The sequence below is a fragment of the Macrosteles quadrilineatus genome, unplaced genomic scaffold (assembly GCF_028750875.1).
Source record: "Macrosteles quadrilineatus isolate MER2022 unplaced genomic scaffold, UCM_ALF_1.0 Scaffold_7__1_contigs__length_78375512, whole genome shotgun sequence".
In the NCBI taxonomy this organism is placed as follows: domain Eukaryota; kingdom Metazoa; phylum Arthropoda; class Insecta; order Hemiptera; family Cicadellidae; genus Macrosteles; species Macrosteles quadrilineatus.
In genome coordinates, this window is record NW_026542600.1 from 23,513,527 (window position 1) to 23,540,230 (window position 26,704).

A 26,704-nucleotide genomic window follows, 5' to 3' on the forward strand; every position below is an offset into this window, starting at 1 on the left:
ACGCTTACACGCTAAAACTCGTAACACTACGTTCAACTGGAGACCAATTGTATTGGTAAATGCTCAACACGCTTACACACTAAGACTCGTGTAACACTACGTTCAACTGGATACAACTTGTATCGGTAAATGCTCAACACGCTTACACGCTAAAACTCGTATCACTACGTTCAACGTCATTTCATGTGACTGGGAGAATCGAAACCACTTCTCTTCACAACGTTGTCATACGATAGTTTGTAAGTTCATAACTCTCCAACCCTAGAAGCAACAGGATAATAAAGTTTTACTACAGTTGATATTTTAGAGCTCCTCTGTAAATGGAAAGTTGGAGACTTGCTACCTAGGCCACGCCGAGCGTAGCTCTGAATCTATAAAGAGGCTTTTATGTTGATTGCCGTTCGCAGACTATTACTCCGATGCGAACACTATCACTAACTTCAATTTACACACAGCGATACTACTACTTCTCCTTCTAAAAGATTAATTTGTCACTCTTAAATATTGGCCGCAAACTACTTACTTTTGAATCAGAATGACATTTTGTACGACTTTTTCCATAAAAATAATAATTCGCAACGATACCATCATCGGATTAGTAGATAATGTAGATTATATACAACTTTGTAAGATAATAGTTTTGTTTTCAGTTCATTGTAATAACTTTTATTGTGTGTCTTTTTAATCAATAAAATGGGTTCTTACCTTTCCTCATTTTAATACCACATATTGTGATTCAAATTAATTTAATTTGACTCGATTCAAATTAATGTTACTTTATTTACGGCTATGGACACAGCAAAACATTTGTTAATAAAACTGAATAAATCTGAAAGATACCACTCGTTTCAACAAATGACTAAATTTTAGTGCTATCATATGAAAAGCTTAAGGAAAATGTTGGAAAATTACGAAACTGAGTCCAGAGATTTAATTAAAGGCCTCCGTAGATTATGGTCGGCTTATGGTTTATCTACTTTACCACCTTGTAATTTCTTCGCGACAAACTATCGTTTGGTTAAAAATTTAGTAATTGATAAAGGATTTCAACTGCGTTCAATGAGTGGCGGTTATAAACGTATACATTCTTAAGTAGGTTCGAGTAATTTGCTCCTTTTACTGTGTATTTGAATGTGTCGAGCTCTCCGACAATTCACGCACCGATTTCCTCTAATAGGAGGAACTTTAAATGGGAAATGTTTTAATGTCCTTATTGACGTGTACCGATCCAAGCTCAGTGGTTCAGCGCCTAAAACATTTACTATTATCTCGCTTAGAAATGCTATTTTTAGTTTTTGATGTTTTATAATATTGTTTGTTTAATTGTTAGGAACGATAAACTCATGAGTAGATATAATATAGCAATATGACCCCACTTTCGGCGTTTTAGAGGCACTTTTAGGGCACTTTTTATAGGGGAAAAATGAGGAAAAAATGGAAGAGCTTTTTTTGGCCACTTTTTTTAAAGACCCAGCTCTCGACCTATACACCCCTATATAAATTTTCTACTTTTTTTAATACTGAAAAACACGTCTGGAAATGGTGAGCTTTTTTTGGCCACTTTTTTAAAGACCAGCTATATTTAGATCTCGTCCAATACAAGCCCATACAAATGTTCAAACTCTATTAAAATTTCAAATCCACATCCATTCACAAGTATATGCGAGGTTTGTGCGCGAACTCGGGCATGCTCCCAGCTTATGACGTGCTCTCTTGGACATCCTTAGTGGAAATCCATGAGTTCTGGCTACTTGGGAACCCAAGCCATTTGACATACAATGAATTACCCTTTCTCCTAATTACCTTCTCTACCAAATACATGTCCTTATACTTGGTCTTTAACAACTCCTCTGTATAGAAGCCTCCCCTGATTATATTGCCATTTTCATCTTTCAAGATATAAGTCACAGGCTTTGTATTCTTAACTTCTGCTATTGTAAATAGTTCCCCTGTCCAATTTGGAGTATAACCTTTACTAAAAACATGTTTATACTTGGAAATCCTTACGCTATCACCTACCTTATATCTTGGCTTTTTAACTTGTACTACTTTAGAAGTCAACCTCTCATGCACATATTTACTATTCTTAACATTCACTTGGTTAGGCTTCATTCCTATAGATCTATGCACCTTACTATTATATTTTCGAATTAACTTTGGAAGTAAATCCAACCATTTATAACTCCCCTGAGCACTGAATTCCCTATATAACCAATTCTTTAAAGTTCTCTGAAACCTCTCCACAATTGCAGCCTTAGTTGTAGAAAAAGTGTGATAGTGATTAATATTTAATTTTTTCATTAGTTTGCTAAAATATTGATTAAAAAATTCTTTTCCATTGTCAGATTGAATGTTTTTAACCCCCTTTGGTAGAATGGTTTTAATGGCTTCTGTAACCACTAACCCTGTCTTATTCTTTAGTGGAGCAGCATAAGCTTTTTTAGAAAATGTATCTATTAAAGTTAAAATATATTTATTGCCAGAATTTTCTCTAGCATAGTTTTGCATATCAATTAAATCTATTTGTATGGTTTCGTTTATACCCAATACTTTAAAAGACCTTCTAATGAAATTCTTTCTTGCAGGCTTATGAAGTTCGTATGCAATTTCATTCATTTTTTATAACATCATCCTTTCCTGTAACTCTAAATACATCACCATTAGCCCCAATCAATAAATTATCTTCCATTCTTTTAAATACATAGTTTTCTGGTATATATGGTCTATTATCTATATACTTAAATCCACTCAAAGATGTGGGGTCAGCAACTAATAAATCAGGATTATATTCCATCAAATTAAAATTTTTTTCTCCACACACAAATTTCGATCCATCATAACGCATAGCTTGTGACATTAGACAAATGTCATCCGAATGTTCCCCTTCTGGTAGATTTCTTATAAATTGTTTTTTGGCATCCCAACATTTTTCTTTTTTATCAAAAGTTATAGTCTGTTCTTTTATAACACAGTCAGTGTCATCAATGGCAGGTTTAACACGTACTAACCTTTTACTATTAAAACTCCAATAGCCTGCTTCCATTTTTGGAACTTGTGAAACATTCACAGCATCTTTACTATCTGTACCTTCCATCAAATTACTAATTTTCTGTTTCTTTGCATTCCAAACACCATTCTCTGATTCTAAAAATTCATAATTATTATCGTCTTGTACAAATTTACCATCTTCTTTTCGTATTAAAGTCTGTTGTAAAGTGGGCACATCATCTAAACTTTCACCCTTTTCTACATTAGTAATTTTCCGTTTCTTAGCATTCCAAATACCATTCTCTGATTCTAAAAATTCATAATTATTATTGTCTTGTACAAATGTACCACCATCTGTTCGTATTAAAGTCTGTTGTAAAGTGGGCACATCATCTAAACTTTCACCCTTTTCCACATTAGTAATTTTCTGTTTTTTAGCATTCCAATTTTTATTCTTAGATTCTAAAAACTCATATTTAGTTCTACCTTGTAAGAAGACATCACCTTTTCTAGTTAATGTCTGTCCCAAAGTTGATACATCATCTACAAACTCCCCATCTTTAACGTTACCAATTTTACGGTTTAAACCATTCCAACTATCGTCTTGTAAATTTAAAGTAGGTTCACTACTAGCCCTGGGTTCTGCAGGCTTATTATATGGATTATATAAACGATAAAATTTATCTATAAACATATTTTTATTTAGTAAATAATTCCACTTTCTCTCAATTCCTCAATAATGGAATCTATTTCATTATCCACTCCTGAGTTACCGGCTTGGCGACTTAGCCAAAGAAGTCTTAACCTATCTACAAGCTCATTAGGATCATCCCAATAAATATAGTCTATTTTATTACCAGTCACTTGTCTCAAACCTTCACCAACAGACTTAAATAGAGGTTTAATTATATTAAGATATTTAGTATGTCTATTACTTGAAATTGGTGCACCATCTTTGTAACTCTTTAAATGTCCATTTGTAGCTTCCAAAATTTCTTTATAATTTTGCAAATCAGCCGGAGTATAATCCTCAGGTTCTTTTAAAGTTAACAATTGCCACAAACCTTTTGTCCCCTTGTAGGTTTTATTTGCAATTGTAACATCATCATTGGCAATGTCAACTTCCTTATTTCCAATAAAAAATTTATTTGCTTCTCGTCTAATACCATATGTAGTGTCTGTCATACTACTTTTACTGAGGTAATTTCCTAAATAGTCTGATGCTAAAAGACCAAAATCTAATTTCTGTGGGGTGGATTGCTGTAATGGTTGTAATCTTGGTATTATTGGTATTCTAGATGGAGTCATTGGGAGAATCTCCATTCGAGGCCTCTCTGTTTTGGCGATTTTTTTTAATTCTTGTAATGGCTCTATTAAAGGTTAGAATGTTTGAAACCTCTCTTCAGCCTCTAGAAACTTGCCACGTTTTAAAGCTCTATATTTCTCTCGTATTTGATTTGCAGAGTCAACCAATTCTTGTTGAATGTTTTTCATCTTTTATTTACATTTTATTTATCTCATTTGACAAAGGATTGTACTCAAACACTTTATCATGTATTATTAAACAATATGCAGATGTATTTGCTGGTACATTTTCTGCAGTTTCAATCTCTAATTTAATATCAACAATTCCTTCCTTCACTGTTTCGTTCTGTCTAGAACAGTCTATTACAATTAGTGGATATTTCTTCATAAACTCAGCCCTACTAATCATAGGATCTGGGATAGTATTATAGTAAGTCTCTCTAAACCTCATAAACATCTCATAAGCTTTAGAGACATCTCCATTTTCAAAGTCGAGATTTAAATCACTATAAGGATAATATTCAGAGTTTAGAAATACTTTGAGATTTTTTAACTTACAGTGATCAAATTCATCAGTTCTTTTTCGTGCACTATTATCCCTAGCTGTTTGGAAACCAAATATAATATACCTAGGCTTCTCCAAACTTGAAGATGTCTTTACTGACCATGTATGTCTTGTAGTATTGGGATATGATGGAAGTTCATGCAACTCTAAGCTTCTAAATGCAATTTGCAAATTTTTATTTTGCAGTAACATCTTTTGTAATTGTAACTTCTCCCCATCTGATGGTATTACATGTGGCATCACCCATTGAATTGAGTTAAGTGTAATTTTAGGAATTGCATCAGCAGTACCACTGGCTGGAGCACTAGTGGTTGTTAATATACAATTCAAATCATTTTTGGATCTTTTCAACACCAATTCTTGTTTGACATTTACTAATACCTTATTAAAATCCTCAAATACACCCATTAACAGTTCTAATGGCAAACAAGTACTAAACTTGCCACCTTTATGGAACTCTTTTAAATTCGTGTCAGAATCAAATGCCACATTTGACAATTTAGTTGTTTTATTGTAAGAGCTCAATATTTTCATAAGACTAGAAATTCCTGGGTTTCTTACAATGTCTATTTCTTTACCTGCGACTTCATATCTAATTTCATCAAATAAGAATGCAAATGCATTATTTATAAAATGACCTTTATCATGATTTTCAATTTCTCCCTTAATATACAGATAACTCCTACATGGGAGAGTTAGCAAATCTTGATTATTAATACATATTCGAATTTCATCAGAATTATTTATTGCTAAAGTGTTATGGGGAACATAGGAGTGATTTGTAATTTTAACCACACTATCGTCGAATTGGGATTTCCCTGTAACGTCTAGAAAATCTTCCATTTTTATTAATAGAAAATTTTAACTTTAGTCCTATTGATCGTAGGAACCTAGCATTTTGTGCACTTATAGATAAATTCTTATAAATTCTCATATCTTTTTTATATGACAAGTAATTGTAGTTTCTTCTCCGTTAAAGTCAATTGCCTTGTCATGCTGATCGGCAAATGTAATACTGACAACATCTAAACTTCTCTTATTTACAGGAAAATATATAATATTTCTTGGAACTTCAATAATTTTGTAGCCAGGAGGAGCTTCTGGATAAAAGCTATGTATGGTGTGTGATTTGTTTCCATTTAAATAGGACCCGTTTGCAATATTACATTTTACTCTAATCACATTTACATTATTAATGTTTATTTTATTTGTAGATTCAAACTGTACACCAGGAGTAGAAACACCTTTAAATCCCAATAAAACAGACCCTAAACATGGTTTTGTAAAATCAAACACGTGGCTAGAAAGTAATGACGCTTTCATAGTTTTATTATTAGCTGTAAGGAAAAAGTCTGGGATTTGCTTTTGAATTTCCTTTGCAAGCTCAACCACCTCATATGTTCCTTCAGAAATTTCTATTGTAACTGGAGCTTTGTGGTCATAATAGAAAACATCATCACCTTCTCCAATGGTTAATTTGTTGCCTTTAAGTTTATTTAATTTTGGAATAAGCCCTTTGAATAAAAGTTTGACTTTAGTATTAATTAATGCTTCTCCATTTTTATGTATTATAACTTTAAGTTTACCATCTAATAACTGGTTTAAATCATCAACTAAGATCTCTCCCTTTGGTAATGTTTTTTTCTCTACTTTGTAATATGTTAAAGTATTTAGAGGTTTTTTCACATTAAATATAGAATTATAACTTTGAAAATCAACTAATCCAATTACATAATCATCATTTAATTCTATGGGAGGAAAGAACACTGACTTTAGCTCTGGCTCTGTACCCGAAAATGTTATAGTAAATGAATCCATTTTTATAAACAAAAATTTTTTATGAATGATAAACATAAAATTCCACAAATAGAACTATTTAAATCTTGTATTTGATCGGTTGTATAGAATATTTTATGTCCCTCAAAATATTTAATTACTTCTTTTGGAGGTTGGATTCCAAATGGGTCAAAATAAATTACAATATCTTTATTTTTACGATATGCTGTCCAATGTGTGCCAGATGAACTGTCTAAATTAACTATTCCGCACTCTTTTACTTTTGGTGTTAGATTTTTTAGCTCGTTTTTTAGGTACACCCCCCGGAAGTGAGGCACGTCTTTTGCGGCCTCTAACAGCTGGTAGTTGTCCATCTTTTTTATTAAATTTTAATCCCATTCCCATTTTTGCTTTTGCCTTCATCAAATTTGTCACCGCATAAGCTGCAGCTCTTTCAGCAAGATTTGCGTCATTCGCCGTTACTCTAGTCCAAGCTAAGTCTGCTAATCTCATGTCTGCTTTGTTCCGAGCAGCGGTATCGGGATTATTCATGTAGAATATGTCATGCTCTTTACAATAAGAGTCTAACTTATTTTTTGGAGGTACATTTTTGGCTAGATTTTGACGTATATTCGTTCCAGGTCCACAGTACCGATATGATGGTATGTGAAGTGGAAATGGAAGATTATTTATAAGAGTATTCAATAGCCCTCGACCCCTGTAAGGCTTTAAGAATAAACCTTTGCCTTTTTTACATGTTTTCTTATTATCATTTTTCACCATTTTTATTATATAAAAAATGTCTTTTATTCAACAAAAACATAAATTTAAAATAGTACATACTAAGGAAAATATACCAAAGAAGTTGGGTCTATTTCCTACCAATATTCGATGTGTTATTTGTGGTCCAAGTGGAAGTGGGAAGACGGTTGTAATTTACAATTTAATTGTAAGAAAGGAAGGATTAAAATTTACAAACTTATATTTAATATCTAAATCTTTAGAACAAGAAAAATATAAAAAAATAATTGAAATATTTAGTTTGTGTGACGAAGTGAAATTACACACGTTTACTGACTGTGAAATCACACCAAATGATGTAAAATCACAGTCAGTTGTTGTATTTGATGACATAAATAGTCAAAATATTACACAATTTTTTTCAATGGGTCGACATAAAAATATTAACTGTTTTTACTTGTGTCAATCTTACAGCAAAGTACACAAACATTTACGTGATAACGTAAATTTCCTAATACTATTTAAACAAGATGATTTAAATTTAAAACATGTATATAACAATCATGTTGGTAATGACTTTTCATTTAACCAATTTAGAAATCTCTGCCACCAATGCTGGGATAAAACTAAATATGGCTTTTTTGTAATAGACAAAGAAAGGTCAAAGAATAATGGCAAATATAGATTTATGTTTGATCAATTTTATAGTGACCAAGCGCAAGCGTATTGATGCCATCTTCTAGAATAAACCTCTTGTCATCGTCAAATGATAGTACTTTCTTGTTCATGGTTAAGGTTTGAAGATGATGATTTGTAGATTTAATTCTTGTCACATTCTCATAGTAATCTTGCCCAGTTGCAAGACAGTTCAAATAATGTTGATGTCTAAGGAGATGTTTAACTGTAGCACCATCAGCTCCTTTAGCTTTCTTCACCTCTAAAGCTTGCTTGTCTTCTTCATATAACCATTTTAGAGGAATATAAGAATATAACTTTGGTCTTAAACCACAATATTCATACATAATATGACCATCTAATTCGTCTTTGAACTTGCCTGTGACTTTTTTATTTTTATCAGAGTATAAGAAATGGTCTTTACTATATCCAGAGGTATCAAAATAGTGCAAGTCACTTTCTATTTCCTTGTAAAAGTCCTCTGTAACTATAGAATACATTAAAGAATCTGTATCAGTCATAAGAAATCTTTTGTTCTTAAATTTTGACATATAATTATAGTGGAAATCATACATTATTACTTTACTAATATCCAAAATGGTCATTCCCAAATATATCGGCTTATTAAACTTTACAACTAATTTATTTAAATGTATAGCATGTAAATTGTTATCGAACTTTTTGCTACAGTCAAACCTTGGATTAGTGACATATTTTGTTAATAGTGACTCATCCTTGAGATATATATCACGAAACTTGCGTTGGTTCATAATTGTTCGACCAAAGAGACTATTATTTAACAATTTGTAAAAGTCTTTTTCAAAATCATTTTTAGCACATTTGCGTTTTTCAATATTAAAATTAATATAGGGTGCAAGCCATTTTGATTGTCTAAATTTTAAAATTCTATAGTATTTTGTAGCAACCAAACCTAATTCCTCATATTTTTGTAATGCTTTATAATGTAAAATATATTTAGTTTTGTCATTTAAATTAGGTATTAATTTGCCATTCATTTTCTCAGGTGCTAATGGATAGTCATTATGTAAATCATGTAAGCTTTTATCGTATTTTAAATCAACTTCTAAGATATATCCAAACTCATCATTTTGATTGTTTTTGTAGTCTATCTCATTCGTCCAACGAAATCCATCCACGGGTAGTGTCTCACACATAGCTGTGGAGTATAGCGAGTTACAATCTAAATATATTAAATACACACTTTCTTGATTGGGATCATAATGTTTGCCCATATATCTATTATTGGCTTTAGCGTAACGTGTAGAAATCATACTGACTCCTCCTCTGATTGCACTTTCTATGAACAAATGCATGTCAATATCTTGAAATAATTGTAATTTTATACCAGTCATTCTAAGACAAGCTTCCCATGTTAGTCCTGGAAGTGAATACATATGTACGGGGTCAAGTTTGTAATCCTTTAAACACAGGTCTCTAAATGTCTCAAACACATCAGCCAGTAGCAATACATCTGTTTTAAGATATAAATCATGATATTCTTGTAAATTATGTATATTAAAATGGGTCCAGACATTTTTAGCATGTTCATATTCGATGGGAGAGATATGTTCTTTAGTTAAAGTACTGTAAAATTTTTCAATTGGAGGTAGAGACTCTGCAAACTTATCTGGTCCTGTCATATATTCATAGGGAAATACGCCTTTGCGTTGTAGTAGTGGATTGTCTATGAATCTAAATGTATTTAAATTGGAAGCTAATTTGTATAATGGAAGGGACAGAAAGTTATAGGAATCTAAAAATACTAAATCATCAACAGAGAATGAAATGTACTTTTCCATATCTTTGGCTATGCAATTTAATTTACGATTAAACTTTCCCAAGTGTTGCATAATTAAATGTCCATCATAATTTTTCAAGTTATGGAAGAATACTGGGATTTTATTTGTTACTTTATAGTTTAAATTACAATCATTGTGGGAAGCTCCACGGTATTGGCCAGATGAATGACAATGATCTCTCACCCTATCAAAATATAGGGGCTTTTCACAAATATGACAATGCGTTGAGTTTTGGAAAGATGCCTCTTGCTCAGGAGTCATTACAAGGGGAATATATATCGCCATTTGACTTTTAATAAAATCATAAGTCTCAAATAATCTTTCGAAAAACACATCCATAACATTTGCACCACTATATAACTCTTCAGAAATAATCTTAGAATCTTTTACTACGACAAATGCAAATCCAGATGGAGTATGGTTGTTAGAGTTTATAAAACATTCAAAATCAGCATAAATTACAAATGAGGCTTTAAGTTGATATTTATAATTTTTAAATTGTAATGTATCTTGTTTAGACATTTCCACTCGTTGGACATCAAAGTTTTTACAATATGTTATATGACACTCCAATTTATCTTTGGTGTAAAAATGTTGTAAACAAAACTTGCAAAAATGCTTTTTACGGTCATATTTTGTTGACCGTAGCATTAACCTATTAAAATCACGAATTAAACAGTAATGTGATTTACGACCTTGTTGTAATAATAATAGATCTATATGAGTGTTACTATTCAGTTTGGTTCTTCTTAATGGATATATAAATTTTTGGTCTTCAACTCCAAATACATTAACACTTATATTATTCTTTCTTTCAAATTGATCTATGTCAGATATTTTTACGGGATATTTTATATTTGTCATGTTCAACTTACCTACGTAGGGTGCATAGTTAGAGACTCTATTAGCATGTTTAGCATTCCTTGGATGTAAAGCTGCTAAAATTGACCAAAGGAAGCATTTATTATCAACATTCTTTATATTTAAAACTGCTTTTGTCAATTTAATACTTTTTGGTGTGGGAATGTATGACTTTGGAGTTAGGGGCTTATACTTGTAAACGTGCAACTGCCAATATTTAGTATGGTCATAAATCCATCCACTGCCTTCGGCTTGATATTTGTGTATGGAAGCGTCAATCTTTAAAAGGGCATTTTCAATTTGAGGCTTTAAATCTCTCTTCTCAATGGTTAAGGTAGTAAGGCTTCTAAAATCTGCAATACATTCTTTCTCATTAACTAATTTTCCATTTTGATCTATTGTATATTTTATAAATTTGATTCTCCTTACTAAAGTCCATTTTATTGGTAGAGGACAAGACTGAAGAGTACTTTTAAGTTCAGTTTTAATCGATTCACCAACAAATTTAATCATTGTATATGGACATTTGTTACAAGAATTTACATGTCTTTTAAAATGACCAACAACATTTCTTTTACAGAAATTACAAGTCTTATGAGTTTGTAATATATGAGATTTTAGAGCCATGTTATTATCACAGATTATATCACAAACTTTGCACAGTTTCACCTTCATTTTATGTATTACCTTGTAGTGGCGAATCAGGTTGCTTTTTTTGGAGAGCGATGCAAAACAATGTTGACATGTAGTCTTCATTTTTATATATGTAATTAAAAAATAGGTTGGAATCTTCTATATAGTAGAAATTACATTTTGACAATTTCAATTAATGAGAAATAATAATTTGAATTAGAATTTTATATTTTAATATTCAAAACAATTTCATACAATAAGATTTAGCAATTGTAATTTTCTAAATCAAAACTAAATCCAAAAACTTAAATAAAAAATACTTTTTAGCAATTCAGATTGCTGAGTCTACATATATACAGAGTGAGTGTTACCTATTTTAAAGGAGACTTGACAAAATTATATAGTGAATATAATTCGGCTAAGTTTTTAAATAATAACTTGTGCACACTTTTGACTCAAAGTCCCCCGGTGCATGAAGTTTGGCTAAGTTTTTAAATAATAACTTGTACACACTTTTAACTCAAAGTCCCCCGGTGCATGAAGTTTGGCTAAGTTTTTAAATAATAACTTGTGCACACTTTTGACTCAAAGTCCCCCCCCCCATGAGTGAATTTGGCTAAGTTTTTAAATAATAACTTGTACACACTTTTAACTCAAAGTCCCCCGGTGCATGAAGTTTGGCTAAGTTTTTAAATAATAACTTGTGCACAATTTTGACTCACTTAAAAATAGTAATAACAAAATAAGTTATTTTTTTGGATAGAGAAGCAGCACACAGTTGACATGTAACTAAAAAACAAAGTTAGCATCTTCTATATGATGGAAATTACATTTTAGACAATTTCAATTAATGGGAAATAATAATTTAAATCAGAATTTTAAATTTTAATATTCAAAACAATTTCATACAATAAAATTTGGCAATTGCAATTTTTTAAATCAAAACTAAATCCAAAATCTTAAGTAAAAATACTTTTTAGCAATTCAGAATGCTGAGTCTACATATATACAGAGTGAGTGTTAGTTATAGAGAAGACTATGTTACCTATGTTAAAAGGAACTCGACAAAATTATATAGTGAGTATAATTCGGCTAAGTTTTTAAATAATAACTTGTGCAAACTTTTGACTCAAAGTCATGAGTGAATTTGGCTAAGTTTTTTAAAATAGACTTATATACATTTTAAGTTCCTTAGTGACTGTTCAAAATACTCTAAGTGTTTAAAAATAGACTTATATACATTTTTTACAAGTTCCTTAGTGACTCAATTCGGCTAAGTTTTGAAAAATGGACTCGGGAAATTAGCTACACTCCTAAGTTAAAAGAAATACAGAGTAGGCCTATGAGTACAAGCATCAATTACGTCACCAATTGATCCCATGACCCGACACGCGACAACATATTACAATAGTCTAGCTTAGATGTCAAAGACTTACCAAAACAAGAAGATCCAGGTGGAAGAGTTAGTGATGATTCCGTAGAATGCCCCCCTTATATACCACAAAATTGTCTAAATTAATTTAGAACTTAACAATGGAAATTGAACAAACTGAAATTGAACAATTGAATAATTGAGGTCAATCAATCAAACATATTTGGTAATTGTCTAAACCTGCCCCAGACAGACTGGCGCCAGACAGGCAGAGAATGTTGACAATTGGTTTTGATTGGGGTCATTAGGTTACACTCACAGTCATTCATTTGAGTCAGGCATAGTTTACACATAGCCATAAGCATGCCCGAGTTCGCGCACAAACCTCACATGATTTTGAAAATATACATGGGAATGGATGTGGATTTGAAATTTTAATGGAGTTTGAACATTTATATAGGCTTGTATTGGACGAGATCCAGGTCTTTAAAAAAGTGGCCAAAAAAAGCTCACCATTTCCAGACGTGATTTTTAGTATTAACAAAAGTAGAAAATTTATATAGGGGTGTATAGGTCGAGAGCTGGGTCTTTAAAAAAAGTGGCCAAAAAAAGCTCTTCCATTTTTTCCTCATTTTTCCCCTATAAAAAGTGCCCTAAAAGTGCCTCTAAAACGCCGAAAGTGGGGTCATATTGCTATATTATATCTACTCTCATGATTTCAAGATTCACTCACCATAAAAAATGATAACAGACGTTATAGAAAAGTTGTGATCAACAGTGTTTCAAAGATGTTATCCAAGATACAAATATAAAGAGGTTTTCAGAACCCCTAGCCAATAGCGTTGGCAGTAGGCCTAAGTTCTTAGTAAATCCACATTGGATACGCTATTAAAGTTGTACAAAATTTGTCAATAATTATAATTAAAAAATACCCCCGCCGCAGCAAACCTGCAGACTAAGCGAATTTTCATTAACCTGATTGAATTTACACTAAAATGCCTCCATAAAAATAGCACATTTATTTCCTATTTAAATAGAATTAGTTTAACGAGTGCTTAGGTTTGCTGCAACAGGGAGGGTAAAAAAGATTTTTTTTTATAAAATGATAATAGTTTAGTAAGAAATAAAAATATTTTCCAAAATCGATCAAAATATGTTCATAAACAAGCAAACTACAACAGTTGACTTATTCTCCATAAGAAAAACATGGGAATTTTAAAATTACAATTTTTTTGAATTTTCTCCATAACAATTAGACGCATAATAACGCTTCAATATACTAAATTATTTGTTTTTTTAAGCTCTACAAAATGGTTTAAAAAGAAATTGTGAAATTTTGTGTTTTTAGGGTAAAAAATGGGAAAAACCTATTTTTACCCCATAAAACCCCCCATAAACCCCCGTTCCCATAGTCCGATCATGCTGGTTCGCGAACTCATTCAAGTTTATCCCGCCTTACACCTTCAAACCAAATTTTATCAAAATCGGACAAAAATTACTCAAGTTATCGTGCGGATGGACACACACACACACATATATATATATATATATATATATATATATATATATATATATAGATATATAAAAATTTGAACGAATGGTGTTTTTGGCCTCTGGGGACATCAAAATGAAAAAGTAAATCGGTCCCGGGCTTAGGTCTTACCATGAGACCTACGGTAATAGCTACTTCCCTATAGGGAAATTCGCTAAAAGAAAATTTTAAAATGAAAATACAGTAATAGAAATCAAAATTTGCTTTCACTCACATATCTAAATATCACATATCTGTGTTTATAAAACAATATTTATCTATTGTTAAACGAAAATGTCAGTATTTTCGTTTAAATTTATTAAAATTCTGCATATGCGTTTGTTTAACTAAGGATTTTAATGGAAAAATATTATACTGTATGAGTCCTAGTTTTAAGTAAAACATACAATCACTTTAAAGGTTTGAAACGAATCAGAAAACAATACTAAGTATAGATCCTAACAACGAGAACATCAGGCTTATAGTAAAATCAATCGTAAATTTGATACCAAAGTCAAAAGGAGATATTAACAGGGGACAACTACAATGTATGAAAGTCAAATAGCAATAGAACTATTCCGATGTATGATACAACAATAACAATATGGTGTGGTTAACTTAAATAAATGGTTCATTATTTAAAAAATACCCCTGTAACATAAATACAAATTTGATGTTGATTTCTACTGTATACTATTTTGAAAAAAAGTGTTCTGAACGTTTTGCACTTTTGTAAAAAAAGGAAAAACTCAACTCAACTCGAAATAAGTTATATAACCAAAGCACAGCCTCCCCCACACCTAGTGTCGTAATATACATTTGCCGGGTTTGTTCATTCTCTTATTGTATCGGCTCGACTCTGGTTTTGATTGATAGGCTTCATGCACAGACCCTAGCACTATGCAATAGGATACCAACTAAATATACATATACCGCTATTTAATTTATAAAAGAGGTGTCAATGTAACAGAATTTTAAGTATTTATAAAATGGTTATCTTTATAGAACGAATTCAATATCTGCATTTATTTTTTGAAGCTACTTACTCTTTCTTAGAAACCATCGACTTTACACTTAATATATACAGTTGATATATGGCAACTCCTTAAAACTTAACAATAAACAATATAACAAATATATAAACAATAAACACAACGACAACAAAAACACAAAAACAATAAACAATCAAAATATAAACAATAAACAATAATAAAACTTAACTATTAGCTGTTAAGAATAAAATTGTTTTAAAAGTGCAGTGATTGTTTAGGCTTTTAAGGAATGTAATGGGATATCAGAGTACAATAAAATAAAATACAAGATTGAAATTTAACTTCAAAACAATGTTATATACCTACGTTTATTTAATATTTTAAGGGGTGTAAAAATACTTGTCAAGTAGGTGTGCCTATTTTTTATTATCTTGCCTCCTTTATCAACGTGAAAAACTAATTTGCACTAAAAAAATTAAAACCTTGTTTGTATGGAAAACTCCTTATATTTTACAATAAATATTACAGTAAAGACAGATTTTTACATAATTGACATTACCAGTTGTAAGTTCATGTCAATATAAAAATTTTATATGATGATTTACGAATATGTAAAATATGTCTGCAAGGTTTTGTTTAACATCAGTCACAAGCTTTCTCCCAATCCTTCAGTAGTCTTAATTACTAAAGACCCATGAGGTCCTACTTTCACCTTTTGGTTTCGATATTTTACCCTCATAAAATATTGTCATTATATCTAAATATTTGTCATCATTTAGTGTCAAAGGCTACTTACTTCAATTGCAGGAATTATACTCAAAATCTTAATAAACCAGCTTTCAGGTATGAGTCGTGCTTTAATCATTTTAAAATATTTTTATTAGCTCACTTTCTTGTCTGTTTGGTACAAATTTTGCAATCGATTTTAAACCAACTTTCCGATGAGCTAGAGACTTAAAACTTGAAACATAGCTCACAAATGGATGACAATGCAATATTAAATAATTTAAAATTAATTACAATTATATTTTTTATAACAATTATATTTATTTATTACCTTTTTAGAATGCGTAACAATTAATGTGAATTACAAAAGGTTCTCTTAATTTGTAATTGATATTGCATTTTCATGATAATGAGCTGATTTTCCGATGACTTATCATAACTCCTGAAACACGTCTTCGATATTTTGTATTTACTTTGTCCTGAGGTTACTTACAGCATCTTTTGGTTTACAAAAAAAATGAATATTAATACTAACTTCAAAATCATTAGTAACGAACCTTAAAACTTTGAAACGTATGCGATAGTTCCTTTGGGGTATCTGTTTGTAATTGGTAGAAGTGTAACTACTATTCGCCGATTCGATCCCGAGAAAATTTAGAAGATTTTTAATGATTTAAAATTTATGTTTAGCTATCCTTGGTTGTTTAGCATTCAACAAACGATCCTGGTGGAAGAAACAGTGACAAAGCTACACAAGGCATCTTACTCATTCTTCACTCATTTTTGGGCATAACACGACCAGTAGCACCTAGCACCATCATTCCTATTGGTTATAAAACCAATTGCTATTATTAGAGAGTAATGTTTACATTTTAAACCCTTATTTTGAGTATACGTTCAAAGAATCTATTTCTATATCTAGAAGAAAACTAGCAAGAAACGGGACTTAGACAATGAAGATTGTTTACACATATTGTGAATAAAGACTTCTAACATTAGAAAAATATAGGTTATGACATTTCCCAGCAAGGTATATAAGACAGAATAATTCCTATAAAATATAGAAATCAAATTATTGAACAGTTGGGAAGACTGAAGCAGAGTTATGAGGAGCTGGCGTGTTCTGTTCCAGCTCAAATTTATGTGAGAGCGTCAGTCTCTTCAAGCCAAAACTGTGAGCAACAAGTTTCTAGCAAGATAGAATACAATCCACAGAATACATTGAATTTTTAAAACGTGTTATTTACATCTCAATTAAACGACATGTTTGCAAATTAATTAAATGCATCTTTAAATACCCCCGTCACAGAAAACCTGCAGACTAAGCAAATTCCCATTTTCCTAGTTGGTTTCCACTGAAATATTTCCCTACAATTTTCACATCAATTTATTCCATATATATATACACATTTGAATGGGTATTAAGGTTTGCTGCTATGTGGAAGATAATAAGGTGTGTTGTCTTTATTAACATGTTGACAGCCTAGGATAAAATAAACAAATTTGCAAAATTTAATCGAAATATATCTATAAACAAGCAAACTACAACAATTTCCTTTTTCCAACCTAAGAATAAAATTGAAATTTTAATGTACACTTTTTAGGAATTTTCTCCGTAACCGTCAGGCATACAACAATGCTTCCATATGCCAAATAATTATTTTTTAGCTCTACCAAATTGTTGAGAAAGAAATTACAAAATTTTATCTTCTAGGGTCAAAAAAATACAAATACACATTTTTACGCCATAAAACCCCCCATAAACCCCCGTATCCTTGTTTATGGATTTATTTTGATCGAACTCGTAAAATTTATTTAAGCTATTAATATTTACACACATTATAATATTTACACACATTATTGCCCTCCCCGTAGCAGAAAACCTAGGTACTCGTTAAACTTAATGTTATTTAAATAAGTTTAAGTGAAAATTGAATCAGGCAAAAGGAAATTCGCTTAGTCTGCAGATTTACTGTAGTGGGTGTGTTTATTTACACTTTAAATTTCTAAGTGCCATCCAAAACCAATTACCCATTACAAACAAACTGATCGTAAGATGAAACTTTTGGGGCAAATATTAAAATAGCTTTTAGCTACAGTTTGTTTTAATTAACTGTGATGCTATTTTAACGTTCAAGATACAAAAAACTCCGAACATGAATATATTTATTGAGGAATATTATCACAGGGCAACGATGTGGTTAAAATTGGCAGATGAACAATAGGCTGACACAACAATGACCGAAACAAAAGAGATACTTCAATTAGCTGTTATTCTAGGGAACCCATTGTTGCACTAAAACTATGTCAATATCGTTAGGATAAGGAATATAATATGTAGTTGTACAGTCCAAGTGCTCCAAGTCTTTAATGTACTTCTATAGACATCGCAAACATTAACTATGTAACTTATCAGTGTAAATTAGAGAAAATTTAAAATATAGAAGATGAAGGGAGCTTTTAACCCTCGCCACAGCAACCCTACAGACTTAGCGAATCTCCATTTGCCTAATTGGGTTTTCACTCAAATATCTCCTTAACAATACCATGGCTATTCCCTTTTTAAATAATATTAGTTTAACGAGTACATGGCTTTGATGCTACAGGAAAGATAATTAGTATTTTAGTGATATGTCAATAGTTTAGTATTAAATAAATAAATTTTCCAAATTTGTTTAAAACATGTTCATAAACAAGCAAACAAAAACAAAGAATAACATGGGAATTTTAAATGTCATTTTTATTATTTTTTTCTCTGACCATTAGGCGCATAAAAACGCTTCAGAGTATTAAAATATTTGTTTTTTGAAGCTCTACAAAATTGTTTGGAAATAAATTACAATGTTTTATGCTTTTAGGGTGAAAGATGAGAACCCCCAATCTTTACCCCATAAAATCCCGTTCCCATAGTCTGATCATGCTGGTTCACTAGCTCGTTCAAATAAATGTAGGATTACCGTTTATTCCAAGTTCCGTCAAATTTGACAATTCTTGCTCGAGTTATTGTGCTAGCGTCTGGACCTAGCGTTAAAATTGTTTTCGGGTGGTAGAGCAACACAAGTGTGACTCAAATCCACAAAAAAAAAAATATATATATATATTCCATACACCCACTTGCAGAAACATTATTTTGATTTTTCTAGAAAAACCTGTACATTTACACCAAATTTTAAAATTCCTCTAGTATTTTCATACATTTTTATAACTTTGACACTACCATCATATTCTCCATTAAATTCTATGTAAGAATAGACAGCTTTTGGTGAGCCCAAAGCTTCAGAATTGCTGTTTAAATTGATTATAAATAAGAAATTTTGATTTTCACAAAAAGGGTTAAAAATAAGCCTGCAGACACTTTTTTTTTTAAATACTAGAGATTAGCAAATGGCTACAAAAACTGCTCGTTATAGTGTGTTTTTGTTTTCCTTAAACCATGTTTTCCACAGTTACAACTGGAATAGCTATACTTAAAATGAAGCAAATTAAATGCCTCATCATATCTTTTAAAAGCTAAGATTTTAGAGCAGTTTTTGTAGCCATTTGCTAATCTCTAGTATTTTTCTAAAAAAAGTGTCTGTAGGCTTATTTTAAACCTTTTTTTGTGAAAATCAAAATTCCTTATTTATAATCAAATTAAACAGCAATTCTGAAGCTTTGGGCTCACCAAAAGCTGTCTATTCTTACATAGAATTTAATGGAGAATATGATGGTAGTTTCAAAGTTATAAAAATGTATGAAAATACTAGAGAAATTTTAAAATTTGGTGTAAATGTACAGGTTTTTCTAATAAAATCAAAATAATGTTTCTGCAAGTGGGTGTGTGGAATATATTTTTTTAAATTGTGGATTTGAGTCACACTTGTGTTGCCACCCGAAAACAATTTTAACGCTAGGTCCAGACCACACACACATACAATTAATATTAGCCGTTGCGTGTTTTCATGAAATAACTGTCAAATTTAAGAATAAAAATCAAAGAAACAGTAGGTTTTTATACATCATTTTAAAGGGTATTAGTTGAAGACGTTTTTAATAATACTTGACACTTTCTACAGTCTAGTGTGGCATAGAAAAACTAACGTAAAGGTTATTGAATTTTTTTCAAAAATCACCGATTCCAACTTCCAATGCAGAATAAGGGCTTATAAAGATGCTTTATCTCAATGACTCTGTACTATTATTGTTACAGTATCTACTTATTTTAATTCAGTTTTAAACATCTTTGGACAACTAAATCTAGAGTTCTACTGGACCGATTTTATTAACTAACCGGTCGTTGGAAAGCTTAATTCGTTAAGATTTGCAAATAATTATCAACGTTTAGTTTTGTTATGATATATGGAAAAAAACATATTTTCCATAAGAAATACATTGAAAACGCGTGGTTTTACAATTTGTTATTTGGGTGCAACTTTTGGCTACCTTTTTGAGTATTTTCCAGAAATGCATAGTATCAATTTTTAGGAAACTTTATACTTTAGAATATCACAATCCACTTTGGTCGATTCCCTCACTATTAAAAAGTTATTTGCAAAAAAGCTAAGCAACCTCCGAATTTACAGTAGTGAGAAAATACTTATTTAGAGATATTTTTGTTAAACCTTGTACAACTTAATCTAGACTTCTACTGGGCCGATTTTGTTAATTAATGGGTCAATGGAAATCCTATTTAATTTAAATTTGCAAATAATTATAAATGTGTGATTTTATTGAATATTTGTGGTGAATGAGTAAAAATAACATAAATACTTTAAAAACAGACAACAATAACAAATTTTTGACTGCCTTTATTAAGTATTTTCAAGAAATACATAGTAGTAATCTTTAGGAAATTTTATTCTCTTTCAAAATATTACATCCACTTTGGTCGATTTTCTAACAGTTTAAAGGTTATTTACAAACAAGCTAAGTGATTCCAAATTTATAGTTGTTAAAAGTACTGAATTATAGATATTTTTGTTAAATTTCGTACGACTAAATCTAGACTTCTACTGGACCGATTGTGTTCATCAATGGGTCGTTCGTTGGAAAGCCTAATTGCTGTAGGTTTACAAATAATTATAAAAGTTTGACTTTATTAAATATTTAAGGTGAAAAAAAAAACTATGAATACGTTAAAAATTGATTTGTTCCATATTTCTATTTACAAGTTTCTATTTGTAGCCAACTTTAGGCTGCCTTTATTGAGTATTTTAAAGAAATACATAATGGCAATTTGTAGGGAATGTTATTTTCTTTCAGAAATCACCTTCCACTGGTCGAATTCCTCGCCATTTTATAGTTATTTGCAACAAAGCTAAGCAACCTCCAAATTTATAGTGGTGAGAAAATACTGAATTAGAGATATTATAGTTACAATTTGTACAACTAAATCTACAGTTCTACTGGACCAATTTGGTCAATTAATGGTTTGTTAAAAAGCCCAATTAGTGTAGATTTGCAAATAATTAATCTAATTGTAGCTGTAGAATCTAGTTTTAGATTCTAGATGCACTTTTAAGGCTTTTTTACTCTTGGAATTTTCTCTCAAAACCTACCGGTACTGGTTTAGGAGCTACAGCGTGTTAAACTTCCCAATTTAGTGTTCTCTCTAAATCTAATAGTACCAATGGTGGCATAGTTAAGTTGTTCACCCTGTAGATACTGTACATAGGCCTATATAAATTTGAACGAATAGTGTTTTTGGTCTCTGGGGACACCTAAATAAAAAAAGTAAATCGGTCCTGGGCTCAAGTCTTACCATGAGACCTATGATAATAGCTACTTCCCTATAGGGAAACTCGCTAATAAGTCAAAAAGGAAGGCTTCATCAATGTAGAGTTGCATATAAATATGAACGATTTATTTTTCTGCTAAAAAGAATGACAGTGTAGCCAACCACACAGCACTATTATGATTGAACCACTGGAAACTAAGCACTATTAAATGTCACATGGGGGAGTCATGCCCATCATATCGATGGTTTACACTAATACTAGTAGTTTAACACATAAAAGTTTCAACACTAACTTTGTTCCACCTTGTATATCGATTGAATTCATCAGTTCTAGCTCATTGTTGCATTCTTGTCAATAGTTCGAAATATTCGATAGGATAATATGCATTTAAGCGGTTTTTGTTTTGTTTTTTTGGTGCAGAAGCGGAGTGCGAAGTCCGCTTTCCTCGTTTTTCCTAGAAGCGGAGCGGACCATCATATCATCTCATCCATCCGTCATCTCTTTTCTGACTCCACTTCCGCACCTAGGAAAAACCGGCTTTACACAATACACAGCCATAATACTCGTAATCAAAACGATTGAATCACTTGCAAAATAGCTGCCTATTTGTAATGTATTAACAAAATTGAAATCAAGATGGAAGTTGTTTTGAGGGATTGTCTTTATATTAAAAGTGTTTTCGGATTCTAAGTTTTTAAATAATGTTCCAATATGGCGAAAAATCTGTTTCGTCACACTGGCAAAAAGTACATTTTCAACCCTTGCTAATTTTAAAGTGGAACTTGAGTTCGGGTCGAAGAGAGTCACTTTACGTAATGATAGCTTATAAACAGTACTATTACGTTGAAGTTAGACTTTTTGCTGATCTATTATTTGTGGTCCTGTCCAAACATTTCTAGGACATAGTATAGGAAGGTGGTATGGTGGTGGAATGGTATGTTATCCTCCACCATTTATCTACAAAAACCTAGCGAAAATTGTACCATTTGCCCGAGTACTTTATCTCAATCAGTTAAAAGTTAGCTATCTCTAGTTACATGTAATGTGTCTGTGGTACGACTCTTGTATATTGTAATCTCTTGTGTATTGTTCAACACTTTGTATGGTTGTCTGCAGGTTCGGAGACACGAGGGCACCCGACATCAAGTAGCTGATAGCGTGACATGGCTAGGATGAGGCTATCAACGTTGTCTTTATCGCTGTTAGTAGCCGTCGCGACGCAGCCCCAACCGAGCACCCCGCGAACACTTCATAGCAACGATCACAACCACGGCTTCCTCAACGAGCACAAACATGGCCACGCACACGCCTACAAGTCGCACGACCGCTCGCACAACACGCACGCCCAGTTTGCGGACGCGACCGGCTCAGCCAGTACTCCCAGTGGAGGTACAACCAAGCACGGAGACCCGCTTATCGTAGAGACGACGAGCGGATTGGTCCGCGGACTCAGCAAAACCGTCCTCGGCCGAGAAGTACACATCTTCACCGGTATACCGTTCGCCAAACCTCCTATCGGGCCGTTGAGGTTTCGCAGACCTGTTCCCGTGGACCCGTGGCACGGAGTATACGACGCCACCTCCTTGTCCAACTCATGCTATCAGGAGAGGTACGAGTACTTCCCCGGGTTCGAGGGAGAAGAGATGTGGAACCCGAATACCAACATCAGTGAGGACTGTCTCTACCTCAACATCTGGGTACCGCAGCGGCTGAGGATCAGGCACAAGAGCTCCTCCGAGGAGAACACCTACAGACCGAAGGTAAGATCGTCACATCTCTTCACTTATAACCATCAGTAAGATGATATTTTATGGAGAAGACGTGATTAGTTTCCGTTTAGTGAATTAATTAATTGTATTTATGGTATTTAAACATACCGTAATAAATGTATACTTTGTAAACAGTATTTGTCTGCAGTTTGATACAATCTCTTTGCAAAACATTTCATAAAACCATATTTTTCTAGCTTTACTTGGCTAGTCATTATATCATAGTCATCAGACGAAGATTTCCATCTCATATAATATCATATTTGAGCAAACTGTTGGCGTATTTGAATGTTATAATAAAGAGGTATAAAAAACAGCATTTTTTTGCTTGTAAATAATTAATATGAAATATGTAAATTTAATCAATAGCTCAACCCATATAGGAGGAACTTAACGTAAATACCTAATTCAAGCTCAGACTTATGAATTACTTGCACTATCTTTTTCATATTTATAAGAACAGATTTTCCAAGTTTCTTGGCTTTTAAAATTTTATCAGTACATTGACGAATCCTGTGTTTTTCGTCGTCAACTTTTATTATTTATTTTTTTTTAATTCGACTACCTTCAACATAATTTTTTCTACTGTTGACTAATGGTATATGTGGTGATCAATATATAGAAAATCACGTCATAGTCATATTAGAAAGCTAGAGGTGACCGCAATAATAATATATGCCTATCATTAAATGGATTTTGCTTGGAAATATTTGACATCCTCCCAGACAAATATATTTTCATTATAACATACGACAGTGCTGTCTACCTACATAAATCCGGTTCTTATCAACTCTTTCAGTTCTCTTAAAAGGATTGCCTAGGCCAACGAACCTGAAAGAGAAAAAAATGAACAATAGGATAATAACAAACACAATCCAACTATATTTGATAAAGAGATACACTCCAAAAGGGAGCCGCATAGCTTATTGAAAAGATCAAGCAGATTCGATCGAAGAGTATAAAAAAATGTTAAGTAAACATATTTAAAAACTTAGTGCTACTTATTGGCGATATTCAGTAAACAAAATGCAATATATATTATGAATGAATATCTAAATAAATTATTAAAATGATTTTTCGAAACTCAAAGCCTTACTCAGAAGTAAATACAGATATTTCCATGATTAGAAACCCACAACACCAACTGTTAAGCTTGCAAGATACGTCCTGGGTTTACATGGGGAATACATAAACAAATTTGGATTATCACTATGCCAAGTGCTCTACGTGCATAATAGCAATATCCATGTTGTATGATACACAGCATATTAGGGAACCTTGATTAGAAATGTTTATCATTTTACAAGAATACACATACATATTTAGTTAGGTTATAAACAGTCAATAACAACACCAGTATTCACTAAGAATAGTTGATTCTAACATCTGTGCAAATATGATAAAATTGAAGCGGAGTGTACTGTATAAAAAAATATTTACGAGCAACAGTAAAAAAGCCTGGTTAAAATATACTTGTTTATTTTTGTTTGAAATAACTTTATAACAACCTGATTATTTAATTCTTAATCTAATTCGCCATTATAAAGACAGTTGTTTGTTTATACCCTAATATATTATCACTTTTGCACATATTGAAAAGAGCAAATGTCAAAACAACAGTCTGGAGCATTATAAAAATACTCCAATCTTGTTTATATGTGGAATTAGTGAAACTTGCCTCTAATTTTGAATTCGTAAGCAGTAATTACCAAACACCTGATCTGCCATAGTTGTGCGAGAATTTAATATAGACTGATTGATAAAAATTGTAGGTTAACATTTGCTTAAAATATATTTCACTTAATATGCTTGTTTTAAACTGTCATAAAGACAAAATTAGGTGTAAGATCGAAGACATTTTATGTCTCGCTCTATCGTTTATTCCTTTCCTAAGCCTATATCAAAAAGCTTCGCTTCTCGTCTTAAGAAATTATTTAGATATATTTAAAGTATGCTTATATAGTGTGTTAAAACCCAGAAAAACGTTAAACCGCTGTATTAAGTACTGATGTAAATTTTGAAATTTCCAACCTCCGTCTCTAATAACTTAAAAAAATTGAATCAAATTATTGCTTTCTCAAGCGGATGAAGACGAAACCTCCATCTCAATGCGCTCCGAATCCCATCTCAAACCTAATACCGTCTCAACCACCCTGGTAACATTTTATTCTGATGAATACGTCATGTATTCTCTTCACTCTCGATTTCTTAAAAAATCTTCTCAGAAAATCTTGTTGACGTTCAGACAGATTTTTACATTCAAACAAAATGGTGAATCCACAAATGCAATCATCAATATCACTAGAAACATTAATCATTTTGTAATTTTGAATAATGCGAATTTAAATAATAGGCACTTAGAAAATAAAAAAAATATCATTAATCGCACAAACCTTACACTGGTAACATGTCACATGTAACTTTTTCAGTTTTATTTTGTTTACTTTAACTAACGCGGCAGGGTAGGATGTATTTTAACAAATTGACTTTAATAACTATATTCCTGTATAAAATTGCAACCAGTTCATTGAGTTATTGCAGCATTTCTTGTAATTTTAAGATAAAATAATCGGTATCAGCAATCTGACATAGTACATTATACTTTTTCCTATTAGTGTGTCAACAACCCTCATTAAGTGCAAACAGTGAGAATAACTGTCCCATGGGGGAGCCTTCCCATTTTGTTTAGAGTTAAAAGGACAATACTATAACTAACTAAATTGAGTCGTTTTGTTAAAATCCGATGTTAACGTAAGATATATACGTATCTACGTAAGATATATACGTAGATATAAGATATATACGTTAGGCATATTTGATGGGTTTTAAAAGACAATCGCCATTCAAATAAAAATCTCCAAAAAAACCAAAAAAGCTCCTGGAGATACCATAGAAAAGGACATACATACCTAATTCCATCAAATAAAGGCCACAGGTATATTTTGTAGCTCTGTACACACCCCTTTAAAAACACCCAAAGATAAAACCAAACATAAAACACCACTTTCAGCACAAAACATAGGATTGCGTAATTTATTGAACTTGTACAACCACTTTTTTGGGTTGAAGGGGACTCGAAAAGAAAATTTCTACTCAAACTGTTAAATTTTGAGGAAAATAATACTTCGCCATATAGGGGAAGAAAGTAAAAACTACACAGCTTTATTTATAATACATTGCAAATTTCTGTTGTGTGCATTGCGTTTGATATATTTTGCCTATGTAGCAATTGT

The 26,704-nt window shown here is 31.7% G+C and overlaps 1 protein-coding gene across 1 annotated transcript in view; it reads left to right on the forward strand.

The window, feature by feature from the left end:
* Window positions 1-26,704, forward strand: part of LOC128998649 (acetylcholinesterase-like) — a 157,928-nt gene that overhangs the window by 17,927 nt on the left and 113,297 nt on the right. Inside the window, exon 2 of the mRNA XM_054424875.1 lies at window positions 22,819-23,462. Coding sequence (XP_054280850.1) covers window positions 22,866-23,462 — 597 coding nt within the window. The 5' untranslated portion in view covers window positions 22,819-22,865. The remainder of the gene's footprint in view (window positions 1-22,818; window positions 23,463-26,704) is intronic.